Source organism: Aethalodelphis obliquidens, unplaced genomic scaffold (assembly GCF_003676395.1).
Source record: "Aethalodelphis obliquidens isolate GAN/ISIS:26980383/991018 unplaced genomic scaffold, ASM367639v1 scaffold1, whole genome shotgun sequence".
Lineage (NCBI taxonomy): Eukaryota > Metazoa > Chordata > Mammalia > Artiodactyla > Delphinidae > Aethalodelphis > Aethalodelphis obliquidens.
This window is the reverse complement of record NW_020837945.1, coordinates 30,840,041-30,867,141: the sequence shown is the minus strand read 5'-3', so window position 1 is coordinate 30,867,141 and position 27,101 is coordinate 30,840,041. Positions and strand designations below refer to the sequence as shown.

The following is a 27,101-nucleotide window of genomic DNA, read 5'->3' as shown; positions in this document are numbered from 1 at the left end:
AAACACAGAAATACTTTAGAATAAATAGTTGTCCATAGTCTAAATAGAATTATGTACAACAGGGCCTCTCTTTAAAAAAGAAACAAACAAAAAAAATCTCAAAAATGGGTAAAGGCGATAAAACACAAGTGAAGAAGAATACTTTGTTCAAGCTTATCAAGGAAATGAACTAAAAGTTAAAGTAAGTTAAAGAAATCTATTTTAGAAATAAGAAAAAATGATAACTGCAATTGAAAAAGTTAGGAAGGTGATAAATATGCATTAAGAAATAATACAATGTGAAAGAATGATGACTTCAAAATTATTATAGAGAAGTTAACAAATATGGAACTGAGACAAAGGAAAGCCAATATAACTGATGTATTTGAGAAAAACAAGTGAGACAGAAAAAGTATTCAGAGATAAAACAGAAGAAACCATTTTGAAATAGAGTAAATTAAAGGATGAATCTGCAGATTCTAGGGGTCGTGCTGTCCCAGGAACATTAGACACAGGGTGATCAGGCCCAAGGTATAACCCAGCAAAGTTACAGAAGAAGGGAATACATTGGTATTCATATTTGTATTCATAAAAGGGTATCCCAGCTGAGGATAAAAATATTCTGTAAGTCTTGTACTTCCCTATAGTACCATTCAATACAAAAACAATAAAACATTCTCACGAAAGTCTGAGAAAAGAAAGTATGACTCAATAATTTTATACCTACCCTTCAAATTAGAGGCATTGAACAGACATTGTCAAACACACAAGGTGCTTCTGAAAGAAATAAGTCAGTGACTAAAACCAGCCAAGCATGAGAAGTAACCACTACTTGTTTTTCACTTGAAAAATTAGTATGAGCTAAAGATATTTTAAATGTTTCACATTATGGGAACTCTGTTAGAATATACAAGACAAAATACAATGCATTTTTTAACCTACAATTTAATCAAAACATATGGAGCAATGAAAAACGTGATGCTTAATAAAAATTAAATGGGACACTGCATAAAGTAGCTAATCAGCGCCAGATGTAGGAAACATCAAGGGCTCCTAGGAGAGAGATGATCACGTCAGGTCATGGGGTAACACCTTGCCCAAAGAAGAAAGGCTGAAGAGAATAAAAGTATAGGTTTCCTTCCAAGAGGTTTCCTTCCAAGATACACTCAGGATGCCTTTTGCACAAAAGTGGATCTCGACATGAAAGGATTCGTATGTAATATCCACCTAGTTTCTGATTTTTAAAAACCTGTAATATTTCCAATATTAAGTTGAATTATATCCAGCACATTAAACTTTCCAAATTTCAAGGTGGGGTGGAGGGTAGGGGTGTTGAAAACACCAGTTGCATTATTTTTAAAGCATTATCTGATTTCTATTTTTTCCTGAATGAAGTTTTTCAGTCACTCACTTTTTATTGGATCTTTTGGTGGCCTCAATAAAATGTTTCAGAGCATGTTATAAAACAAACTCCACTTCAACTCAAAGGAGAACTTTCTAAAATGAAGACATGTTAATTTTTTGTGTTTAGACAGTTAAAAGATTGAAAAAATATGTCCCCTATAGATTTCTGTTTAGAATAGTGGCTGCTTCTTTAAAATAATAATAATAAAAGATGGGAATTTTGCCAAAAACATATGTTTCTCAATACTTATACACTCTTGTGGCCAATTATATTCTATAAAAAGAAACATACTTTTGATTTACTAAACTAGGAAATAATTGGAAGTTTCCATAAAGTTGTGTATTGTCAATTTGTTTTTGATATTTTAAATGAGTTTCACCTGATATACTCAGTTTTTAGTTTCCATACTGGAGGCAATCACCATCTAGCATATGGTATACACGACACAAAATGGAGCAGGCCTCAGCTTCTCAAGCAAGGCAGCTGGTAGGTTTGACAGTCCTTTTCCAAATTATTCATTATGTTTTGAGTTGCTGCTAGGAAAAAATGTGTTGCCCATCTCCAAAATAGATGTTCTTTTTTATTTTTAAGCTTGGGAAAGACTTCCAATAGAAAATAAGACAGATGGGTATAGGAAGCAAGATATTTATCTCTATTTAGACCCTTTTCTTCTGTCAGTTCCCTCATCAACAGAGTTTTCCAAACAAACAAATGAATATTTCAGCATTCAGACTTAACTCTGTCCTAGGATGTACTTTTGCTCTCATATAAAGAATGCCTTTGGAACAGTAAAAAGTCAAAACCACAAGAAGGGTTGGTAGATTTTTAACGATCAAAGTGGCATTTGTCTAGATTTTGTGGTAAAAAGCAGCTAGGGAAGTTACATTCCAGGACTCTTTCTGAGGTGTTGATGACATTGCAGATGAGGAAGTGAAATCTGGAGACTACTTTGCTCCATTGGCAAGTATGTGATTGTTTGCTTTCAGTAGGACTTCCCACATTGATGATCCTCAAAATCAAGAGTTTTCTTACACTCTCAAAAGTACAGGCAAGAAGGTGTTTATTCCAACTGTAAGTTGCATAGAGTTTCCAATTCTTTGACTCAAATGCAGCTTATAAGAGTCATCCAGTTTGGAGGTTTAAAATGATTTCTAAATTGGCTTTCCACACAGACAATCAAGTTTCATCTGGTAGGTAACGTAGTGATTGGTTTCTGAATCTGTTAGTATTCCAGAATGTGTATATATTTCTAATTTTCTTTTAAAAGCTTTAGACAGGAACTACTCCTTGAACTTTCTCTAAATTTTACATAGTTGGTACATAGTTCTTCACATAATCTATACTAGAATCAGAAGATGGATTTTCTTCCCCTTCTGTGGTTTCTACTTTGTAGAATACTGATTATGTTATTGCTAAGAGCTTCAAAGTTTAAAAACTTTTAGTCTAGTAACAAATATTAATGTAGTTTTCTATTATTTGAATATTTAATTCATGAGTTTACTTAATTTGTAGCTTCTCACCTTACAATAAAAGTTTGCATATCTATACTTCCTGAATTAAAATTGATGCAAAAAGTTGATGCAAAGAAAAAGCAGGCTAATTTCCACATTATCAGTCTCTTCTTTGGTGATCCAATAAGAGCATATCAAACATTCAGTTTCCCAAATTAATAGTAGTTGTCAAGTTTAAAGTATAGTTCTTCATATTTCTGAGCACTGTCATAAGCCATTTTAAGAAAGATTTATGAAATGACAGACTTTCCCAGAATAAAGTACAATGTGTCAAGAAGCTATTCTTTAGTTCCAGTCCAATGGGAATTTAAGAAATCATTTCAAAAAAGAATAAAAAACAGAAATAACTTTTGAAATGCCTTGTAGGCGACAAATATATCTCAATACTCTGTGCATATCACATTTTCTAAACAAGGTATTTTTTTATTCATGAGTTTTGATATATTGGAAATTATTAACATATTGTTCTATATTCCAGGAGCTTGTGAAATAATACAAGTCAAGTGGTCATGGTTTATCAGCATAAGGCTTCTATATATAAAGATCTATAATTTAAATGTGATTTTTCCTGTTAATTTATGAAGTTATTATCTTATTCTTCCCCATTTACTTCTTCATTTTAGATGTCATACCATAGATATGTAAAGTTATTATTAATATGAATTCTTACAAATGAAAAAAATTTTAAACTATAGTATATTCTTTAATTTTCTAACAGCATCAATTGTAAAAAGCATGATCAATTTAATAATTGTATTTTAAGAAAAAAATGCCTGCAGTTTATGTTCAAATTAATCATAAGCCATAAGCATACTTCAAAAATATTGAAATGTGAAATAATGTATGTCTCAGAAACTAGGAATGTGTTAACAAATGTTGGCATACAAAACTTTTTCACATATATGATCAGTTTTGAACTCAATTCATTCCTATAGCAGTTTTGATACGTCAGAGCTTTTCTCTCCATTTTATAGAGGAAGTGATTGGGGATTAGGGATGTTGAATAACTGACAAAGGAAGTACTGCTCAGAAATGGCAGAGCAGAAATTCAGATTGGGAAGCCAAAGTTCTATTTATTGTATCTGCTATCCATATAAGAGTACATTACATAACAATAATGTTTGTGAATGTTTCAACCAACGGGGGAAAAATGTTATGAGTCTGGATGGCTATACGTCAAATGTCAAAAATGTCAAGCCAGTATAATAAGAAAGCTTTTGAAGTTAGGTGGACCATTTATAAAGCTGTGTCAAATTGAATAACTTATTAAAGTATCTCTTGGTATATTAAAGAAGCAATGTACTAAATTAATTTATTCATTCACCTACCCATCCATTTATGCATATATCTATTTATTTACTTATAACACAATTACCAAGATTTCTTTTATTCAAACACATTTCTTGTTAGGTTAAGCAAAACTTTAAAAGAGATGCAGAAAGTTTATCAATACATTTGAAAATATTTTATTTTTGTTTACAAATAATTACCACTTAAATTACTGCAAGCGCAAGCTGTTAACTTCAGTTTTGCAAAGCCAAATGAAGAAAAAGATATATTCAAACTTTTCATGCCAAAGAACACGGCTCATCCCTCCCTTTTCCCCTTAGTGTAAGCATCAATTTACAGTAACTTGAAGCATTCTACTAAATTTTAAGTAGGCATGCAGATAATAAGTATGCAGCAGTAAAAAATACCCTTACAGAGAGCAGACTCTAAGCAGCTTAAAATAAAAGTGCATAAAATAATAGAACTTCTTAATTTAGTTCATAATCTTTTATATTAATGAATATCAAACATAACTAATAATTGAATATTTTATACACACAAGAAAAAAGAAGTATTTTTCTCAAGAAAAGTTAGAAGTTTATAATATTCATCATTCATATATTCTTTTACAAGAAAATTGTTACCTATTAATTGCTAAGTAACAAAAAGCCACTACAAAATGGTTCAGTAAAGTGATGAAAAAGTTAGGAGCAACTTTTACAGCAGACAGTCCCTCAAGTAATATTTTAACAGGGGTGAACAAATGTATTTCATTCAGTCATATCCTACTATGCATGAGCTATGAAGCATTGTACAAAGCCATGCGAAATGGATAGAAGGATGGCTACTTACCAACAGGGCGAGCTGTAGACATTACAATGGTGTGGTGAGAACATAAAAAAGAAATTAAAAAAAAAGAAAGAAAAGAAAATTATCAGAATGCATGATGTGTAATGTTACATTTAAGTATGGACAGTAGGGTGATTTCTAGTCTCATTATTCAAGTATGAACAGGATGTCCTAGCTTGATAAAAACTGAACGTAATTATAAATAGAGCTCTAAGAAAATAATTACTTTGCACACCGAGATTAACTCTAAGCAATTTGAGAGATACTTTACATAACGTCTTATTGTCATCATCATTTACTATAGTTATTATTTCAAAGATCTTTTTAGAGTTAAACAGCCTTGTGTTACCCCAAAGTTAAGAACCTGATGAATATAACTATTCAAGTCACAGGCTAGCAAATGTCATGTCAATAAAAGAAGGCCTTGCTGTCTGATTTAAATAGCAATTGGATTTTAAGCATGGTTAGTCAGAACCATTACAAGGACTACAGAAAAGCCCCTGACGCTGCGTTTCAGCCAGTAATAAGTTAAGATCACATCACTTTTCATCCGTGGACAGGGTAGATGAAAATATAACAGATAGGTTGGAACATCCTTAGAGATTTCAACTGAGTAGCTCTCTAACTACTGTTAAGCTCTTTTCTTTTTTTGGCAGAGGGCAGGAAACAATGACTGACAAATAGATTCTTGTCCATACTGCGAATGGCTTTCAAACTGCTGCTTCAACAAATTATTGTTATTTTTTATTATTCTATAACTTTCAATCACTAAAATCAGTTGTCACAGACTGCCCCCTTTTTTAATGCACAGAAACTGTAAGAGACACACATGGGCTTAATAATACTTTCTTTAAAAAGAATAATGCCAAATCAATTTAGATAGTAAACCACTTTATATAAAAGCAATGGACAAATATAAAACATATGGTCCCATTTTCAAATGAAGAAGAAATAGATTTAGTAGCGTTTGAACTTTTATTAAATCTTACATTTCAAAATATAAATTTATTCAGCAAACAAGTGTTTCATCCATACCCCAGTGGGTAAAGCTCCAGTGTGAACCCAGTGTAACTCTCGAACTTATGAGTAGTTTTGTCTTGATGACTTGTTGGCATGGTGAGATAGATATAGCCATTGAAACCATATTTATAGACCTTCATTCACTCAACAAATACATCACAATTCTAGTTCTGTGCAATCTTTGAAACTATATTGGAGTTTATTCTCTATGAGATTCATGGTCTTAGAATATTATTCACAATTAAAGGGGGGCGGGTAATACAACTCAAAGAAGACTAAAGCAATCATAGCAGCTGAATGAAAATTCTGGCTTAGTGAAACTCTAGTGTGTCCTACAGTCTACAGTGGGTTTACTATAGCAAGAGGGAGAAAGTAAGTTGAACTATGCACAATAATTTCTTTCTTTTTCTGGGGGGGCACAAAAATAACAACTAAGAACAAAACAACAGACTAACGTAATGAAGTTGTGCCTTATTCTGACTGATGAGATTTCTCTTGATTTTGCCAATGTCTAGTAGTAAAAGTACTTTGTGTTTCACTTTTGAATTTGCATTTTCAGGTGCCACCTCCAGCTGAATCTGAAACATAATGTTTCCTTTAGAAACAAAAAGGCATTTTGAGTCTATGATTGTAAAGAGAGAAAAAGAAAAAAACATGGTGAGAAATCATGTTTTAAAGAAATAAAATATATTTCTTAGTCTAGGAAAATTCCAAAAACATTAAAGCTTTATTGCTCTAGAACCAAGATAGTTTTCCCGACGAAGCTTTGATTTATGCAAAGCCAATTTAAGCAACTGAAAAATGGGAAAAAAATACGTTTATAAATATGCAGTTTGTGTTCACTCATTTTGGAGCCACTTTAAAAAAGTTCTATTAGATCATGAAATATTTGATTAGAATATAAACGCTAGGAGGCTCATTATTGTCTAGCAATATTTCTTTCTAATTTTATGTTTGTCAAGTCAGCAAAGGGAGCTACTTGCTGTTAAGTTTAATTTTATAGTCTATTTTCACCATATTTCTGAAGTGGAAAACAACTGAGTAAGTCTGTTTCAGATTGTGATTATAAAACTTCGTTTTCTTTTCTCAAACTGGCTAAGGTGAATATCATGATAAAATTTTAGCAGAAACATCACAATAAAACTTGTCGTTGTAACATAGCAACATTTCATCCTGAAAAAAAACCCAGCAGGTGGATGTTTTCAAAATCAGCAAATTAAACTAAACTGTGTCCCTGCATTAAATGGATGAAAATGGATGTGGCCTCTTGGGTCAGTTGACCCTGTTCTAATAAAACAATCCAGAGAAGGGCTGAACGTTTCATTTATGTGCATAGAAAAATGAGTGTAAAAAAATAAGCCGTAGATAATATTTTTTTTTCCGTTAACCTCTTAGTATGAGAAATCCCAACCGTTTTTCCTAATGGTAAAAAAGTATTTTTAAACAATTTTTACTCCACATTCTATTATATTCTGGAGATTTTAATTCTTTAACCCTGTTTTTGAGGTTTCAGTCTTAGATGAAATGCATACTACATAGATTAAACACTCTAATCCATTTACGGTACACAGATTAGGGGAGAGACCATTAAGGTTTGCTGATTTAAAAAAAAGAATCCTATTGAAAACAAACAACTCTTTCTATTAGTTTTGTAAATTAGCTTCAAACATCCATCCAGGAGTAGCATGCTTTGTTAAATGAAATGGTAAACCTGAAACTTTCAACAAATTATGAAAACAATTAGCTGGGAAAGATCTTAAAGCAAACAGACCACTTCAAATCTCATTCATCCAAGCATTCAAGTATAAAAGGAACCCTGCTGCTTCTACAAACAAACAACTCCTCACATTTTCTCACCATTTGTTTAGTCAGCAAATATTTTTTTGACAGGAACATTTCTTGGTTAGTTGTTTATTTTCTTTTTCCACTTACTTTAGAAAAAACAAACAAACAAACTTTGGGCGAATTATGGTCAAGTGAATTGCTTTTGCAAAGGACTGACGAGATAAAAGCAAACAAATATACATAAATATATAACCACCTACCGGAAAAGGTAGGTTAACTATACTAAAGTGGCTTACAAATCAGATTTTGATCATATATTATCAGTATATATATTCAATTGGTGTATCATCATAGCCTTTTGTGATCTGTTAGCTAACGAGGAATGAAAAACTTTTTAAGCAACTAGTTTGCTCATTTTGTCTAAGTTTATTTTATATCTAAGTCCACACTAGAATATCTGGATGGAGGAAAAATGGATTAAGCGGAATAGGAATGAAGTGATTGAGAAGTCTGGAACTCACCAGTTTTTTTTCTAGGTATCCAGAGTAAATGTCTCCTAATATTTACCTGGAGGAAGGTTTTTTTTTAATGATATGATGCCCAAATCATACATCTGGCAAAAATCATTTTTCTTACTAGCTAGAGGACCAGTCTGAGAATCCCTGACACACTTCTTGCCAATCCAAACTCCTCCAAGCCTTTCTCCTAATCTTATGAAAACTTCTGTGAGCAAAGCTGCACAAGGCTAAGAGGTCTGACTAAACAGGGTGAGATGCAAGTGAGACATGGATATAAACATGCAGCCAACTTCCTTATCATGAGGGATGGAAGGAGGAGGCATTAGTTAAGGTACTGGAAGAAAGGCTGGAAGATAGGGCAATGGATGTACTTGCCTATCTCTGAAGTTCTGTGAGTGTAAACAATGCCATGGGTAATATCTATTTGGCGAGAGTAAGTGTAGCTGTGTACTTGGTACTACTTGCTACCTTGGGCTATATAATTTACTCGTGTGGATCAACATGCGCCACCAGGAAGGCAGTTAATTCATTCTAGCTCACTGTAGGGTTAAGTAATGCTTTCTTTCACTTATAAGTAATTGCAGGGAGTCTATAAACGAAAATTATTCCATGACTGAGAAAGTGCATGATACCCAGAAACTGAAAGTTATTACAGGAGCGGCACTGACTATTTCAATTTTTTAAGGTGAATGAACTTCACAAATCACTTTCTAAATCAGATTTTCTCAACATGGGAGCTCCTTTGTGTCCATTTTTCACCTTTGGAAGCAGTGTTAGCTTTTTCAGATTGCTTTTTGAATGCTGAAATAAAAAAGAATTTCAAAAAGTCTACTAGTATAAAGTGACAATCTAGTAAACAGAAAACCAAGTATCTTTGAAATTAGTGACATTTAAAAGCAGTAAATAGTTCAAAACAATGGAAACATAAAAGATTAGTGTAAATCTTTCCTATTTTAAGATTTACTTTTAAACTACATTAGCTATTATTTATTAAATAAAAATTAATCATTTCAAATGATCATCCCTTCAAACCCAAATTTGAAAGTAATTTTATTTCAACTAAAATATAGAGAGGACACAAAATCTAGGCATTTTAATGTGATAATAAAACAGCATAAGCTATTATTTTGATTGTGAGTTCACTTACCAATTTGACCAAATATTAGTCTTCTGGTTCAATTGTATTTCACATCTTAAGTCTCTTACCTCGGACTGTGAGGGTAGCAGAAGCTTCCACCTTTCCAACCCGATTCTCAGCAATACACATATATGTGCCTTCATCTGTACTCATGGCCTTTTTAATTCTCAGTGTGTAATCATCTCTGATGTCATACCTGTGTAGAATATGAATTGGTTTTATTAAATAACATTGATTATATTTAGATAACACTATTCATTTTTCTCTTTTATACTGTATTTTACCTAAAATAACACACACACACACACACACACACACACACACAACGTTCAGCCATAAAGTGCAATTGCTTAGATTAAAGCTACTGCTAATAAGATCATTAATTTTGTATCTTATCTCTAGCTGTTTGATTATCAATTACCGATAATTTAGACATGTATACAACTCTGGCTGCATCAAAACTCTCAAAGGTATTATTAACACTTTGACTTTTTTTCGGTAGCTCTTACATAGTAAGAAAACAGTGTATAGTTCAGTTTCTTGGTGAGTTATATTTTGTAAGTTACACTGCATTCAAATATATGATTTATTTTTTTGGTACCTTGAAGATAATAGAGCTGAAATATATTAAAGGAGAAAATTCTCTTATTTGTTGGCAAATTGACAAAACAGACACTGGTTAAAAGAATTAAGAAGGGGTAATCCTTTTTTTAGATTAGCAATATTAACTTTTAAAACATCACCATGCCTTGGAGTGATTTCTGGAAATGCACGTCGTCGGCTCTTTCACAAACATTTATTGTCACACGTCTATTTTGTAACAAGTACACTAACATACTAGTTCAGAAAAAAATTCTAAAATTTTAACATGAATTTTTTAAGAGCTTGCATAAGAATATGCTCTTATTAGATTCTAAGAAATTATATAAATTGATGAAGAAGTTATCTTTACATTGTTTTCATATCTGATTTTTCTTCTTGATTTTCACTGATGGTCTTTGTTATTTCACACACACATTTTTGCAATAGCTTCTGGTTGATCACACTGACTGTCCTCCTCATACATACTACATATTTAAAGCTATATTTCCAAAATATTACTTTAATTGGTTCTGTCTGCTTACAACTAGCTGGGACTTCCTATTGCTTTTAGGCTTGCACTGAAGATTATTATAATCAGATTTCTTCTACTTCTAGCTAGTTATAAAAGAATAACACAGCTTAACATTATTACGAACTGAGACATGGACCTAATAAAAGTTCTGTTTTACAGAACTCTGCAAGACAGAAATCAAGTGTCTATGAACCAAGCATGCCAACTAAACTCAACTATCCTTGCTCCTCTATCCTCCAGTTACAGTGGTTACTTTTCTGTCTGCATGTTTCGGGTTAAACTTCTGCTGATTTACAATGTCCTAAGTCATGAGGGAAGCCTTATCTTCCACTACTCTTGTTTGAAGCCATCCATTACCACACTAGAAAACTATGATTCTTCTCTCCTCAGGACAAAACAAAACAAAACAAACAAACAAAAAACCAAAACCGACCCCCCAAAGCAAACAAAAAAACTTCTTGCTACACCAATCAATCTGCACTTACTCACATTTTGATTTGTCTATTTTGATAAAGGCAGAGCTCCTGTCTGTTTCACTCACTGCTATATCCAAAACCCCAACACAGAGCTTTTAACATCCAGTAGCATAACCAAGTGGTTAAGAGCACAGACTCTGGTCTTTGAGATTTTTAAATAATCTCTCCAACTTCTTGTTCACTCTCTCCTAACAACATGGCCCTTTTTCCCTTGCTCAACATAACAACCTAATTACCACTGTGTCTTTGTACTTCTCTTGTAACTTCAGGGGATGCCCTTCCCCTACAGTTTTCATTGCTGTTTCTGATCATTCTTGGGTTTTTTTGTTGTTGTTTTTTTTTTGCGGTACGCGGGCCTCTCACTGTTGTGGCCTCTCCCGTTGTGGAGCTACAGGCTCCGGACGCGCAGGCTCAGCGGCCATGGCTCATGGGCGCAGCCGGTCTGCGGCATGTGGGATCTTCCCGGACCGGGGCACAAACCCGTGTCCCCTGCATCGGCAGGCGGACTCTCAACCACTGCGCCACCAGGGAAGCCCTGTTGCTGATCATTCTTGACTTTCAAGATAACCCAAATATCCCCTCAAAGATATCTTCTTGCCCAAACAATGTAAAGTAGCCCTTTACCCACCAGTTACATTTATTATTATTATTTTTTTTGTGGTACGCGGGCCTCTCACTGTTGTGGCCTCTCCCGTCGCAGAGCACAGGCTCCGGACGCGCAGGCTCAGCAGCCATGGCTCATGTGCCCAGACGCTCCGCAGCATGTGGGATCTTCCCCGACCGGGGCACGAACCCGTGTCCCCTGCATTGGCAGGCGGACTCTCAACCACTGCGCCACCAGGGAAGGAAGCCCCACCAGTTACATTTTAAAATTACTTTTACTTGTTTTTATTCTTTGTTTTTATATTTTTTGTCAGTTTTAGTACTTTTTATCTTTTTCACAGCACACACCTCTATCAAATTTTTGTTTGCTTGTTTATTGTCTACCTAGTTTCCAAGAGCATGTATGCTCCATGAGAACAATCATTGATTCTGTCTTGTTCCAAACTATATACTCTGAACCCTACCAAACAGCACCTGAGATCTTGGATGTGCTCAATGAATGCTTACGGAATGAGTGGTGAACCAGCCAACAAATTCTTAAAATTCTTCTATAGTTCTTTCATAGCATCGTTATTAGTAAAACAATCGTATGCAGAACTGAAAGGTAAACTAATATGAAATATAGAACTCTATTATATCAAGAAACAAAGTAGTGTTATTAGCTTTATATATCAGCAGTTACTTCTGAAATGTAGGTTAAATCAAACAAAATACTGTAAATGTTAAGACTCACAATATTTAATACATAAATGCTACTATGGAGATAGAGCTAAAATAAAGAAGTTAGCAAACCCTGACTAGCAATCTAGACTTTTGATTTACATATTATCACTGGAAATTTCCCTCTGTAAGTTAGTAACATGAAAAAAACCCTCTCTCTCTGCACAAAAGTAAATGAAATAATTCTAGAAGAATATCTAAAACAATGTGAAGACTACAGGAGAACAAAGTAAAGCTTTGTTCAATGCTTTTGAGAATATCAACTCATTATTCTGGCAGCTAGGGTGGTTTCTAATCACATGTGTTATTAAAATAAAATAATGACAAAAAATGCATTTGCATAGTGTTCTTAAATATACTTTTTAATGTATTCTCATAACAATTCTGGTAGGCAAGGAGTAAAGTTATTATGTCTCCTATTTTAAAAATTAGAAATTTTAGGCATATAAGCTTCAACCTGAAACTATATAGTTTATTTTTACACTTTTATAAAATATGGCATAGTGGAATATTATGTTCAATTTTACCCCCTATTTATCAAGAAAGGAATTAGAGACATAAAAATTGAAAAGGTGACATACATGAATTTGAACTCTTCACGTGTGAAAACAATAACTTCAAAAAATATAATTTAAGTCTAGAAAACTGTGAAGAATATGAATCAGTGAACATGGAAATACTCAGAAAATCCCCAAATATAATATTAAAGGAGAATACTTGAAGCCTAAATAAAATACCTTTAGGATAAGAGGGGGGAAAAGGCTATTTAATTATGCAATTATAAGAAAATACATGGAAATTGGTTATTCCACGAAACCAACAGATTATAAATTCTGAGACATAGGGAAAAAATATTGAGTCTAGTCTAATATTCTAATTTTAAGATTAGAAAAATAATACTTTGCTATTCAGAGTCTGGGAATTCATTGGTAGCAAAAGTTTAGACCATATTAAAAACTAGCTCTCCTGGCACATTCTTCATCAATTATATTACAGAGGTTACAACTTTCTACCAAAAGAAAGCATAAAGTTTCAATTTTTAAAAATCGTGATGTATGAATCTATAAAGAGAAATTAAACAGGGGATATACTACCAAAATGGCAACTACTCCCACAAATTTTTCCTTAATGGGTTCAATGAATAAATGGTCAACATGCCAATTAAGCTTTTAGTGGCAGAGTTGTTATTAGAATTCAGGCCTTGTGGTCTGACTACAGAAATTTACACCGGATACTATAAAATCATAATTGCAGTTTGCTCATTTGTGGACTGAAGTCTGCATGAGAGCAAGTGGTGTGTGTGTATGCATGTGCGTGTTGTGTTTTGGCTCACTAATGTTTTAAAATTATTGGAATAACTGATATTTAAAATTTTGACATTTTCACATAGAAATCTGGATTTTCAAATCAAGGTCTGTTTTCCTCCAAAGTGCACACTTTTTCTCCTTCATCACACTGCCTACATGGGTCTAATAGAACTGTACAACTGGAGACACTGCGGTCCCTTCCAACATAACTGAACCACTGTGCCAGTCTCTAGCCTGAACCCTGACAGTACCCACAACCCAAGAGACTGAAGCATGTCATGGTACCTTTGTCAATTTTCACAATAAGATACAACTCAGATCAGAGAAATGATAAACCTATAATTATGATCAAATTAGCTCTTACCTGCAAAAACTTAAGATATTTGAGGGTTGGTTTTAAAGAAATTACATCTAAATAACTTCAAAACCCAGAAAGAATTAGATATTTGGCTCATTGCTAGTTTCACATTTAGGCAAGCTGAGGCAAAATATGACAAAGTTCCTTTCCCAAGGCCACACACATTGAGACAATTATAGTCAGGAGAAAAATTGTCATGAGTATCTACTACCAGTCTCTGCTTTCTCTACAGATCATGATGTCTCTGAGACAATAACTTGCTTCCTAAAAGTACATATTTCACAAGAAATTAGATGTCAAATATTTTCACAGGTCCAATAATTGTGGCCTTATTTCTTGAATTCCTTTCTGGATAAATTCGTACATGCTTAATAGTCATCTCATTGATGCTTTACACTACTAGATTGGATAATTGGGGAAACATTCATTTTTCCCTAGAAAGCAAATATTGACTGAGTAATATAAATAATTATAAATAATAGTTCCTTATATTTAAAGAGATCTTTACAGTTTACAACTGAGATTCATATAAATTTCACAACAATAAATTAGAGAAAATGCCTATTTCCAAACACCATTTTATAGAAGAAGATTCTGATATTGTTGTCTCGAGTTATAGAGAGACTGAAGTCGATGTCCTGTGCATCGGTGTCCATTTATTTTTCTAACACAGAACAACACACCTTTTCCATTTGATATGTGTGTTTATTGCTCTGTGTGCACGTCCTTTGAGCAGGTGTGTATTTCTGCATCAGACTCTATGTTCAGAGTCTCAAAAACTCCAGAAACTAACTTTTATCAGTATTTTTCTCAGTATTACTCTAAAACCAACTGTAATCCTAGGAGGGTCATAAATGCATTTCCTAATATATATATATATATATATATATATATATATATATATATACTTTAAAATTATTGTTTTATTAATCTAATGTACCTAAAATTTTCCCTGATTTGCTCTTAGCCTTCTTTACATAGTGGAGAATAAATTTTTAGTAACTAGAGCACACTTTGGTATAAAACAACTAGTTTTCCAACATGGTATGATATTATATGTGATCAACATGTAGGAAGTATTGTCTGACTTTAATTAAAAATAAGAAAAAAAAAGAAACAGATGAAAAAACATTACTGGTGAAGAAATCCTAACAGAAATTGGGTGATTTTGATTGTGAAATCTGCCAGTCTCAGACTTGTATAAATGCAGTCATTGTTGCCAGGTTTGATTAATGACAGTTGTACAATCATGTGCTGACAGTCCCCACTATAAAGATACCTTTTTTTTTTTTTTTCTGATATGAAACACTGCTGAAAAATGCAACCCAATCAGATTTGGCCCCCGGACAACATGTGCTATCATCACTGTACCGTGAATTGAGATTGATTGGTAACCAGCTGTGACAAAGTGGGAAGAGAAGCTCTGGTTTTTGTGTTGTTTTTTTCCCAAAGGAAAAAAGAAAAAAAGAGAGAGAGAAAAAGGGAACTAAATTGTGTCAAACCGTTACCATCTGTTCAGCTAAATAATAAACAAAACAAAATACATTTCTTTTAATACTTAAAACAACAGTTTGTATGCAAGGTTCTGTTTTTATGTGATCTTCAATAATCTTAAAAGTGTGTCAAAAGAGAAAATATTACTGATATTTTAAGAAACAGAATACTATATGCTAAAATCACTTCCAAATTTAAGTGAGATAATCTATTTTATTTCTTCCTGCTAAAGAAACCTCTCACAGCTAGGGGGAAGAGTTCCTATAAATCTAAATTTACTTTGAAAATACCAAACAAGATTTTTGAAAACTGGCCAAGTTTTATAACATAACCACATTTTATACATTTCTCATACTTTGCAATCCCCAATGTACCTTAAGCTTCTAGGGTAGGAACTTCTCATGATTTTCTGGCTTTTATGAATATAACTAAGATAACTTAGGGACCACCCCCTCCAAATCTCCCAAATTATATAATTTGAGAGGAGAAAAGACGAAAGGAAATACTCTACATTTTCTATTACAAACTGGAATTTTACCATGTTCAGTTTAAGTCCCTGTATCTCATTGCCTTGTTTGACTTGTGTGAGGTCTCTACACTAATAAAACTTCCTGAAAGACCATTCTCATCTCAAAAGCACCTTTGTTTTTTGTGGAAGGAAATTTATCTTCTCAGCATTTTTAGTTTTGAAATTACCTACTACTTCTTATTATAGGATGTCTGGCTCCAATTCTAGAACGAGTGTTTTGAATTAGCACCTAAAATTTTATTATGTATCTGCTTTATTAATCATTAAGTTGGCCAATCGTAAAAACTATGAATCGGACAAGGAAATATTTAATATCTACACAAGTAAATGTTTCCTTCCTTTTAGGGAGACTTGAAAAGTTTGTTTTCAGTTTTCAAAATACTTGCACTCCATCAAAATAGCTGAAGATCACCTTACACCTTTTAGATGCTTTCAGAAAATGAAGGAATGTCTGCAATAATAGGCATTCCGTAGTTCCAAATTCAGTGAAAATTTAACTATGGAGCTTTTACATGAAAATGTTACAAAGTATTGCTTGTTTTCAACAGAAGAATTTTTAAGATTAAAAAAATCACTTATTTATCTCATGGAATCATTCACTGATAATTAGAGACACACCGATCAACTAAAACCTGCAGGGCACTTAAGAGCAGTATGAAGAACAGATATCATTTAAAAATTAAAATTAACATAACATTCATTGGGAACAAAAATCTTGGGAGATTAGACTTATAGGGAAATAGGAAGAGAAAAGTGGTCCCCAAAGAGAACTTGCTGTTCTATTCTGGAAGCTTATACGGAAAGCCAAAATGAAACTTGAAGTATGATGGCATTCTTGACTCTGTCTTAATTAACCAAACAATATTTTATCCTTTTCTGGCTTCCCGTAAATGCTATCCTCGTTATCTTCATCCCAATCAAAGGTGGCTCTACCCTTGTAAGCTTGACCCATCAATGGAAAACCCCTCTTCTAGTCTCTCTTTAGCACAGTTGAGAGAGCAAGGAGTTTTCCAACTAAAAAGCTAAGAGAAAGCAAGCAAACAAAAAAGATAACTAAAATACCCACAAGAATATAACAATAGTTAACTTAACACAGGGCATATTTCAAATCACAGGATAATAGGCCCAAAAGACAAGGCCTCAGAATGACTGCCAGGGAATCCCAGACATTGACCATCGTGAAAACAGAGTCCCTCTCTGGAGATTGGGCAATTAAACCAAACTACAGCCGAGTCCTTCCAGAAAGGCCAAAGCACCCTGCTCATCCCAACTAAAAGTACCTCCAAGTTTTAATCACTGAGGCTATGGCTGTCTTTTGAGTACCCCCTGTCTCTCCCATCTTCTACACCTATGACAGACAGCGGAGACTCCAAGAGTTAACTCCCTTGGCAAATCTGTGGACAACTGTGAAGTTCATAGCCTGGTACCCTTGGTCACCATCCAAGTTTCCGTCTTCTCCTGTTATCTTATTCTCTCATTTTCACCACCTCTGCAGTGAGTTTTATCTCCTCTGATATAACCTCAGACAATTTTTTTGTGGTCCTCTTCACAAAATTTTTCACTGTGCCATCTGAACTACCTGTTCGCTGATTTGTAAAACTTCTTGATCCTCTATCTCTCTCAGATTTTCACCTTCACCTCCATGCATTAATAGAAATCTGGCTCTTCCCTGTGGGTTTGTGTAAGGGTGGAGAAAGAGTGAAAGTGAGAACACCTTCCCAGATATTCCAAATAATACCCAGAGCCTGACATGGAGCAGTTACTCAATAAATATTTTTGGAAAGAATTACATAGCCTCAAAACAAACCAAGCAAAGTTTTAAAAGGAAAACCAAAAAGTCCTATCCCATTGAATAGTAATTATGTTATCCAGTTTTCAAATGGAACCTTTAGAATTTCTTTCCATTTGACCAAGATGGCATTTAATAAGGACCTACTTCACAGGGATGTTGTAAGGATTAAATGAGTTAATACATTTAGAGTGTTGAGACCTGAACCTAGCATATGGTAAATGCCCAATAGATGTTATGTGAGATTTTCTGTAGCTGCCTCTCACTACTCTAACATCTCCTCCTTCAGAGATATTGTCTCCATCTCCCTTTGCCATTGTCTCATAGCAAGATCCTGGAACTTTTCTTCAATTGGAATGGATCCATCTTTGAAATCTGAAGTTCAAATATGTTTGAAATCTGAAGTTCAAATATCTGATCCTGCCATAACCTTGCATGGTTCCTACTCTTTTAATCAGTTTACAAACTGAACCTCTTCCTCCATTTCTATTACTCCTTTGCATCAACACTTATTTGTCTACCCTGCTTAGATTCCATGGCCCATAAGATACTTGCCAGTATCCTCATTTTTCTTGTCCCAGTGCCTTTCTGTTGCATTTGCCTAGGAAAACCTCAATTATTTATTGACATAATTGTGTGTGTATGTATATATATATATATATATATATATATATATATCTTATAAAATCATGTACTCTTCCTTCCACACTCATATGAAATCAAGTTCAAACCATCCTAGAGATATTGGGATTTTCCTTTGGCTCATAATAACAGAAAGGAATGCTTAATTATTTTCACAACTGTCCTTAATATGCAACCATTTTGTGATAATGTTTTCACTAACTTTTAGCAGATTATTCAAATAATATCTGCAACTCCTTAAATGTATTACTTTTAAATACTTTTTAAAATATTGCAGTTATTATTTTAACTAATTAGAACAGAAAAATTTAGGGTAAAAAGTGCAAATATATCACAATTAAGGAGATAATGTTGGAACAAATTAAGTGCTGAAGCAGGTTAAATTATCCTCCAATTTAGAAATAGTTATTTTATTGGCATAAGTGTATTTAAGACAATTTGGTTTTACAAAAGGACTAGAAATTGCAATATCAGATTTGGAAAAGTGGATATATCTCACAGTTTTGTGTTTGGTTAGAAATTAATCTTAACTTTAAGTTCTTTTAGAAAAGGACTTTAGAGATTAAATTCACAAGAGTCCACAGAACTCACAGCTCAGACCAGACTTTTTGATTAGCAGCTCCCATTCTTCTTGCACTCTTCTGAGTTGGGAATGAAATCTGTGCAATAAGGGACCGCAAGTTTGGGATAAAATGGATTTTTAAATTTGCCACATACTTAGTGGCTTTGCAGTATTTGATGGACAAACTCCAGGAATTCTCCTTCATAGGTGTTCAAAGTGAGCACTAGGGGCAGGGTAGGCTTCTGTGTCCTCAGAGAGATGTTCATTCTAGGCGGTTCTATGGAAGGTTCAAAAGGCTTTCTTTTCTTGCCTTCTGCCCATAGAAACTTCCTTGTGAAATATGCTTATGGAGTAATTTAGAAATTCAACATGACATAGGAGCACTTATTAAATGTGTCACAGAACTTGTGGGTTGGTAGGTCTATTTGAAAATGAAGGCTCAGACACTTCTCTAATTAAGCTACTCAACTAGTTTGATCAATTCAGCAACAATTTCATGAACAAGAAATGAAAAGAAAAATTCCCTGCCTCATATATTCTAGAAAATATGCAAAAATATACATTCACTTCAAGTCATTAGTGAACCAAAGGGTCTTCTTCTTGTGTTAAATGATGACATGTTTATGTCAAGTCCATTCATGGTATTATTTGTCCATCTCACTGGTATAACCTTCATAGTTAAGGCAATAAGAAAAGACTATTATCTTTGAAATCTATTTCTTTGAACTATATTCTATTATTTTTGTCCTAACATTAAAAATAAAAATCAAATAAAATAGCATTCGGGTGAGCAAGGCCCAGATTCATTGTTTCCACTAAATCGGGTTTCTCAACCTCAGCACTATTGACATTTTGGTCAGATTATTCTTTGCCGTGGGATGTTTAGTGGCATTCTTAGCCTCTCCATACTAGATGACAGTAGCACCTAATCCCCCAAATGTAGCAATCAAAAATGCCTTCAGACATTGCCAAATGTCCCTCTAGGAAAGGGAGAAGCATAATTGGCCCTAATTGAGAGCTACTATACCGTACTGAATGTGTATTTGGTGAGCCCCACATGTTAGACGTAGGACTGGATATTTGAGATCAAGATAAATACGGCAAAGGGAGTTGGGGAGTCTGGGAGAAAAAGAAACAATTACAATAATGATGTCAGAGAGACCTGGGTGTGGACTCCAGCTCTGCCAACCACAGGTCCTGTGATCTTGAGCGTGTAGTTCATTTGCTCTAAGCCTCAGTTTCTTCCTTTGTTAAAAGAGGGGATTCATACTTCAAGGCTGTTGGAAAGATTAATTGTAAAATGTGAAACAGCCTAACGTGAAGCCAGTGGGCCCTCAAAAAATTATAGTTTTTGTTATTATCTTAATAGAATTTTCTTTGAAACAAATTATTTTAGTGTAGTAGTTAAGAGAGTATACTTTAGGGCTAAAGTGCTTCAATTTAAATCTCTGTCTGCCAGCGAAATTTGCTTCTCAGATCCTTCAACTGTAAAATAAAGATAGTATAAAAATACTTACTTCATGAGGCAATTGTGACGATTGATTAAATGAGCTACTTGCATGTAAAACATCTGTAAACATTAGCTTTTACTCCCATAGTTAATCAATTTTAAGATACACATTTTTCATATTTTAAATCTCTGAAATTAGAAATCATCTATCAGAGATGGCATATCATAGTTGATTTGGCAATCTTTTTTCCGCTTAACTCAGAGAAAAAAATACTCTTGTATCTCACAAATAATTCTAACTTGAATTCAGTTACATATGGTATTATTATATGATTAAAAATGATTTAGGTTAAACAAATCTTTTGACTTCTCTATTTATTAAGGACAACATCATTCATCCAGGCACCCAACCTCAGAATAAACTTCAGTATTACTTTTAATCCCTCTTCTCCCATGAACCCTGACATAGAATCAATTACTAATTAAAAAAAAACAACACATTTTTCTTTGTATTGCCACTTGCATTAATACCCGTGTTGGGGTATTCACAGGAAATACTCCAATGTAATCCACTAACTAGTTTTTAAACAACTTCCTACCAGGTATGCCTACCTCCAAACTTTCTCTGCTCCAAGCTACACTACATATAAATGTAAGAATCAATTTTCTAAACGTAGAAACAAGAATATATTTCTATTCAATGTGTTTAGTGAATTCCCCATTTCACAGTGTGTTCAGTATAAACACTTCACTTGGGATTAGAGGCTTTCATAATAAAGCCTCAACTAACCTTGCTGGCCTTAAGTGCCACTCCACTACGCTCCAGGGAAACTGAACCACAAATTGTTGGCCTACACTTTCCACCACCAGAGCTTTTTCATCCTGCTTCCATCTCTTAGAATAGTCTTCTTTCCACTTATAGAAATTCTATTCTTCCTTTCAGACCTGTTTCTAGTGTCACATGGGAATAGAGAAGCTTTTATTTTCTGAAACCCTAAAGAGTCTTGTACATCATAGTCTGTATATAATTTTCCTTATTTAATAATTAATGTTTTATATCTCATACTTTCTTCTAAAAGTCTTACTTTCCTTCTCAAATTCTTGAGAGCAAACTCCTTTTTTTTTAATATGCTGGGATATCAACACATAGAAGTGTTTGATTGATGTCTGTGGTTACTTTTGAAATAATTCATGAAATATAAATAATATTTTATTAGTTTACATTGAAGATTTTCATTATTCCTTTGAGATAATTGATATCTTACTATAAATTATGTTCAAAATATTTTCTTTCAGTCTCTATGAAATCTCAAATAAAGGTAAAATTCTTGATTGATTTTTTTGTTTCTGCTCTATGTGCTGTAAATATTTGGACAAAACTATTAGAAAATGTGAGTCAATGAATGGAATATTTAAGTTTTCATTGAACATTTTTTTATAACAAGCGCCATATGTTGTATGAATTGCAATGACACAGAATATTCAACCAGATATTCTTTATAAAAGTGCCAAATGCCTATATAGTCGAGGAAATGAGTTGAAAGATATTATAATAACCTTTGCAATTGTGACAGTTATGCTCATAAGAATAACTAGCAAAATTTCTGCACTGAGATTTTGTCACAAGGTTATTACATAGATCTTTGGTTTTTAATTTTTATAAAATTTTATATTTTGGCCACACTGCGCGGCTTACAGGATCTCAGTTCCCGACCAGGGATCGAACCTGGGCCACGGCACTGACAGAGCTGAACCCTAACCACTGGACAACCAGGGAACTCCTTAAGGCTATTCCACAGAGCTACATGATTGATCAATCACCTTCTCAGAAGAAACTTCTAGTACTTGTATTTATTGGCAAAGGTTCACTGTGCCCCAATCACAACTCTCCCTGTCTAAATATGGTCTTTTAGAATGAGGCTCCAATGAGTTAATACTGTGTACCAACTAAAATAGATTTCACTAAGAATTGTTTCTATTGTGGTGGAGTATATTCTTAGTGTGCTTTGGAAGCGTTCTCTTATCTTTTATCTCTGGCAATTGTATCTTTTTCACACACTAACAAAGATATAATCCTCATTCACATTGTCATTGTAATACTGGGTCTCAAGTCATTATTTGTTTTTTTTCCCTTTGTCTTTCAATTCATACCAGTTGATGTGAATATGTGGGTCAAGCAGCAACTTTCCCAAAGGGACTATTATAAGAAATAAAAAATATATATATGTTTGTAGAAAATATAAAGTCTGGAACACAGTCCTGCCTTCCAGTTTATAACCATCCATGGAACTGTTGATAATAAAATATTATCATGAAAATATTAAAAAAATACTCTTTTAGAAAATTCGAAAGTGCCCTGAGAATGAAAAGATGAGTTAAAGTGTCATGCCCTGGAAGAGTTCATAGTTCTAGTATTTATCCTTTACTCATGCTATTTAATTCACTTGGCAAACATTTCTTTAGCTTCTAATGTGTTTCTCGTGACTTTATTTTTTTTCCAGATACACTGTTGTGAAGAACACACATATGTTGTTAAAATGTTCTGTGAGAATAAAGATAGTTATAAATTCTATTTCAATGGGCAGTGTAAAATAAATTTTTTACAGATGAAAATTTATTTGATATGATATAATGGATTTATTTATTGCTTATAAGTACCATTTTAATGAAGATTATAAAATCTTTATTACGTACTTTACCACACAGATATATTTTGTGACTTTCTGATGAAAGTGACACTTCTAAATGCTCCAGGCGTTTACTAAGGTGTATTTTCCTAATCTTCAATCCCAAATGGAAAATGGAAAAAAGTTGTTCCCATCCAGTACCTCAGAGTAGTGGTCAAGAGTGTGGACTTTGGAGCCAGAAATCCTAGACCCCTTACTAAGTGACTTGGTCATACTTAACCTCATTATACCTCATTTTTCCCATTTGTAATATTGGAATAATTATAGTATTTACATCAAGTCCTAAGGATGTGTATTAATGTAAAATGCCTAAAGTAGGTCTGATATAGAGTAAGCACTATGTAAATATAATTTATTAATATTATATTTATGGGAAAGGAAAATGCAATTAAAAACAACTCTTTTGATTCAGTACTAGACTTTTTAAATAAAGTCTAATAAACTTTTTAAGTAAAATTTTTAAATAGACATTTTAGATAAGCATTCAGGGTCAAAAACAATTTTGAATAAAAAAAAAGCCCATTTACACATAGAAATCTGAGAAGATATATGCAAAACGTAAAAAGTAGATACCATTGGTAATGGTTATATGAGTAATTTTAATATTCCTTTTTAGGCTCATTCATTTGAAAGCTTAGGGATTTTTTCCTCTAAAAATGTATTATACTTTATAAATCGTTTTGCATCGTTGCCATTCATAGATTCATACCATTTTGGAATTTAATGGTACTGCAGAAACCATCCAAGGCAACTTACACATTTTGCGGATGTGGACTGTGGTACTCAGACACGTAACATAAATTGTTTAAAATAACATCATGCGTTATGACAGGGCTGGGATAAGAATGTTGATCTCCTAAATTCTAGTTAACCTTGCAGCTCCACATTACGATTCAATTTATTAAGAATAACAACAGAAAAAAATAAACAAACAACCAGAACTGTATCTTAATTTGAAAAGCCTGTGGAGTAATTAATTCATCTAAGTGATTGTAACCCCAAATTGTCTTATAAAGGCCAGGATTTGTGTTGATACAGTCAATTACATAACTCTTCCCTTTATTTAGTTAAAGCAAGAACCCAGGTATGAGAAAGAGCGTCTCTAATGATAAACATCCAGTATATCCACCGTTGGGATACGGTGTGATGTGACAACTATCTCATGTCCTGGTAAGCCTTTGGTCTGTCCTCCTGTTTGGGCTAAGGTAAAATGTTGCCCTGGTCCCGACCTTAGCCTAGCTGAATGCTCTAATATGCCACACTTTGATGGACGAAGCACACCTGCTGTGGCTCCTGGTGGGACGACACTCACATGCCAGTGACAGGCGGCACTCAGACAGATCCTTTGCTTTGCAAACTGGCACCTGGTCTTGGCTCTGCCCTCACACAACACAAGAGCTGCCAGTTAATGGACAGCAGAGCATCTCTGACTTCAAGGCATTTCTTAGTCCAAGTGGTCCCAGCTTGTTAGTTGACCACTGGCCAGAACCCAAACTGCATGCCAGTTCCTGTATTGTTCCTTAGCAGAGATTCTCAACAGATGGGCCAGTGTGGTCACAGGACGAGGCAACTTGCACTCCCCACCCTAGGTGGCAATTAGTTTTGTGTTAACAGCAACTATTAGCACCTATTTGATGAAAACACAGAAAAAATACCATTTTGGCATCCCTCTGAAAATTGCTAATTAATTCTGTTTATAAACAAAATCTATATTTTCAGCTTCCAAGGAGGGAAGCTTGACCTGGTCCAAGTTTAGATTCTCAAAACACTGGGACATTTTATGTGAGGGTTATGCAATTGGTCTAAAAACTACCCTTAATAGTAATGCTATACAGTATTCCTATAAAGTTGCTCATAATATAGTGTTTCTAACCAATTATTTAAAATTTTATCTAAAATGTAAAATTTGTAAGGGGCTCAATTCCATAAACAATTCATAATCACATAATTACAGAGCCCATTAGTTTAAAATACAGGTTTCATGTTGGACAGATACTAAGTCAGGTCCTGGCCCTAACACATATTAATGTGTGTCTTTGGAAACAACTTCTTTAAGCTATTTCCACATACCTCAAATGGGAGTAATATTATTCTGGAACACTAAGCTTTAAAATAATGAAATTAATATATGCAAAAATCATTTAGAAGAATGCATGGCAAATAGTAAGTCCTCCAATAATACTTGCTTTAATCATTACATAATCTTCTTACAAAGATTATGAAAGATGGTGGTTTTCTTATTACCAGTGGACAAAGGATACAGGTAATGTGTGAAATTTGAAGTTCCCAACCCAGATAACTGATTGCACTGGGGTTAGAGTATAATATCTGGACCATGTTCAATCTCCCAGAGGTAGAGAAGAGGGTGACAACTTTTAGGCTTGGCAAACGGGCTGGAAAAATTTATAAATAAACCTATATGATTTAAAAGGAAAAGTGATAACTCTTCAATCAATAATATTTTATGTGTTTCTTTGGAAATCAATTGGCCAGAGAGAGGAGAATTGTGCTTATTTCATGAAAATTATATACTCTGTATTTTTTAGCATTAACTATGTTTTCTTTGTAGTTATCTACATAACTAATAAATACCACCAATCAGTAGGATTTATAAAAATGAGGCACCTGTTATGTACACCAACTGTACAGTGTTTACAGTACTCTGAATAAGTTATATCATTTTAATAACCCTTTGAATTAGAATGGATGGCATAATTATTCACCCTGTACAAATGAGTCAAAGTATAAGTTAATCATTAGTCCCAATGCATTGCTGGTCCATATCTTCAGGATGTAAAACACAAAGAGTTTAAATAGCTTCTTCAAGGTCACACTCCTAGTTAGTGGTAGAGAAATCTGTTGAACATCATTTCCAGAACATGCGAGTATAACTAAAGGGATAAATGATCAAACAGTGTCAGAACAAGGCTAAAATCCAACATCCCTGACAATGACCTAAATATTCTTTGTTATTGGTTGCTCTATTAAAAGATCCCACAATAATGGTCCAGGCAGTTCTAATTATTTTTTCAAGCAGAAATGGCTAAGACATCTGTATAGCTGAAAAATCATAGAATTTTCATTTACGCTTCTCCTTATATTTCTAAATCTTAGGGACCAGTCTATTGTTTCAAATGCCACATACAATATTTATATACATTGCTTTTCTCGTGCTCTCAGGTTTTATTCCTTCTTTTTTGAAAACCACTTTAATTGACCAATCTTGACCAGCCAACCTTATCAGCGTGGTTATTTATCATGAGCCCAAATTACCACATGTCCTTGAAACACACACTGTATGTGAAGAAGGCTGATCTCCTCAGCAGGGTAGCTTAGCACCTGTTCAGCGTCTCTGCATCCCAGAAGCACATGCTCTAAACAATGGAGCTCCCAAACAATTAATATAAGAACATTTTCCAGGGCTAAGCGAAAAGAGCCACTTAGTGTAAAAACGCCACAAAAAGGGGACTTGTAAGTGGTCCTATTCATTCCTTTTCTTAAGGAATCATGTATTTATGTGAATCTCACATTTCATGGAACTAAGAACTCTAAAAAGTCTCTCTTAAAATAGATTTGCACTTTAGAAAAAGGAATTTGTCAGTTGGTTCAGGAAAATTGATAGAATTTTGCACTATATATCTTGAAACTCTTTTTCTTTAGTCCCTTGTCTATTTTTATGAAATATTCATGAATTATATCCACTATGTGAAAGCCATCAACTGCATTTAGAATTCGCAGGCATACGTAAGAATGTAAATGACATATTTTATTTCTTTTTTTCTGTGACAAGCTATTATGAACATTCATTTCTCTACTCTAGATCCTTATTGAGAAAGTTAGTGTCACTTTAGAGTTAGTTTAGAAAATAAATAAAAATGAAATAAAAAATATCTTGG

At 33.7% G+C, this 27,101-nt stretch overlaps 1 protein-coding gene across 5 annotated transcripts in view; it reads right to left on the bottom strand.

The window, feature by feature from the left end:
- Positions 1-27,101, bottom strand: part of ROBO2 (roundabout guidance receptor 2) — a 1,637,092-nt gene that overhangs the window by 116,696 nt on the left and 1,493,295 nt on the right. For 3 of the 5 annotated variants that reach the window (XM_027102521.1, XM_027102546.1, XM_027102538.1), the window contains one exon: positions 9,543-9,670. In XM_027102521.1, coding sequence (XP_026958322.1) covers positions 9,543-9,670 — 128 coding nt within the window. Of the gene's footprint in view, positions 1-5,016; positions 5,029-9,542; positions 9,671-27,101 lie in introns of all 5 variants that reach the window. The other 2 variants (XM_027102511.1, XM_027102532.1) reach the window with 1 other exon arrangement.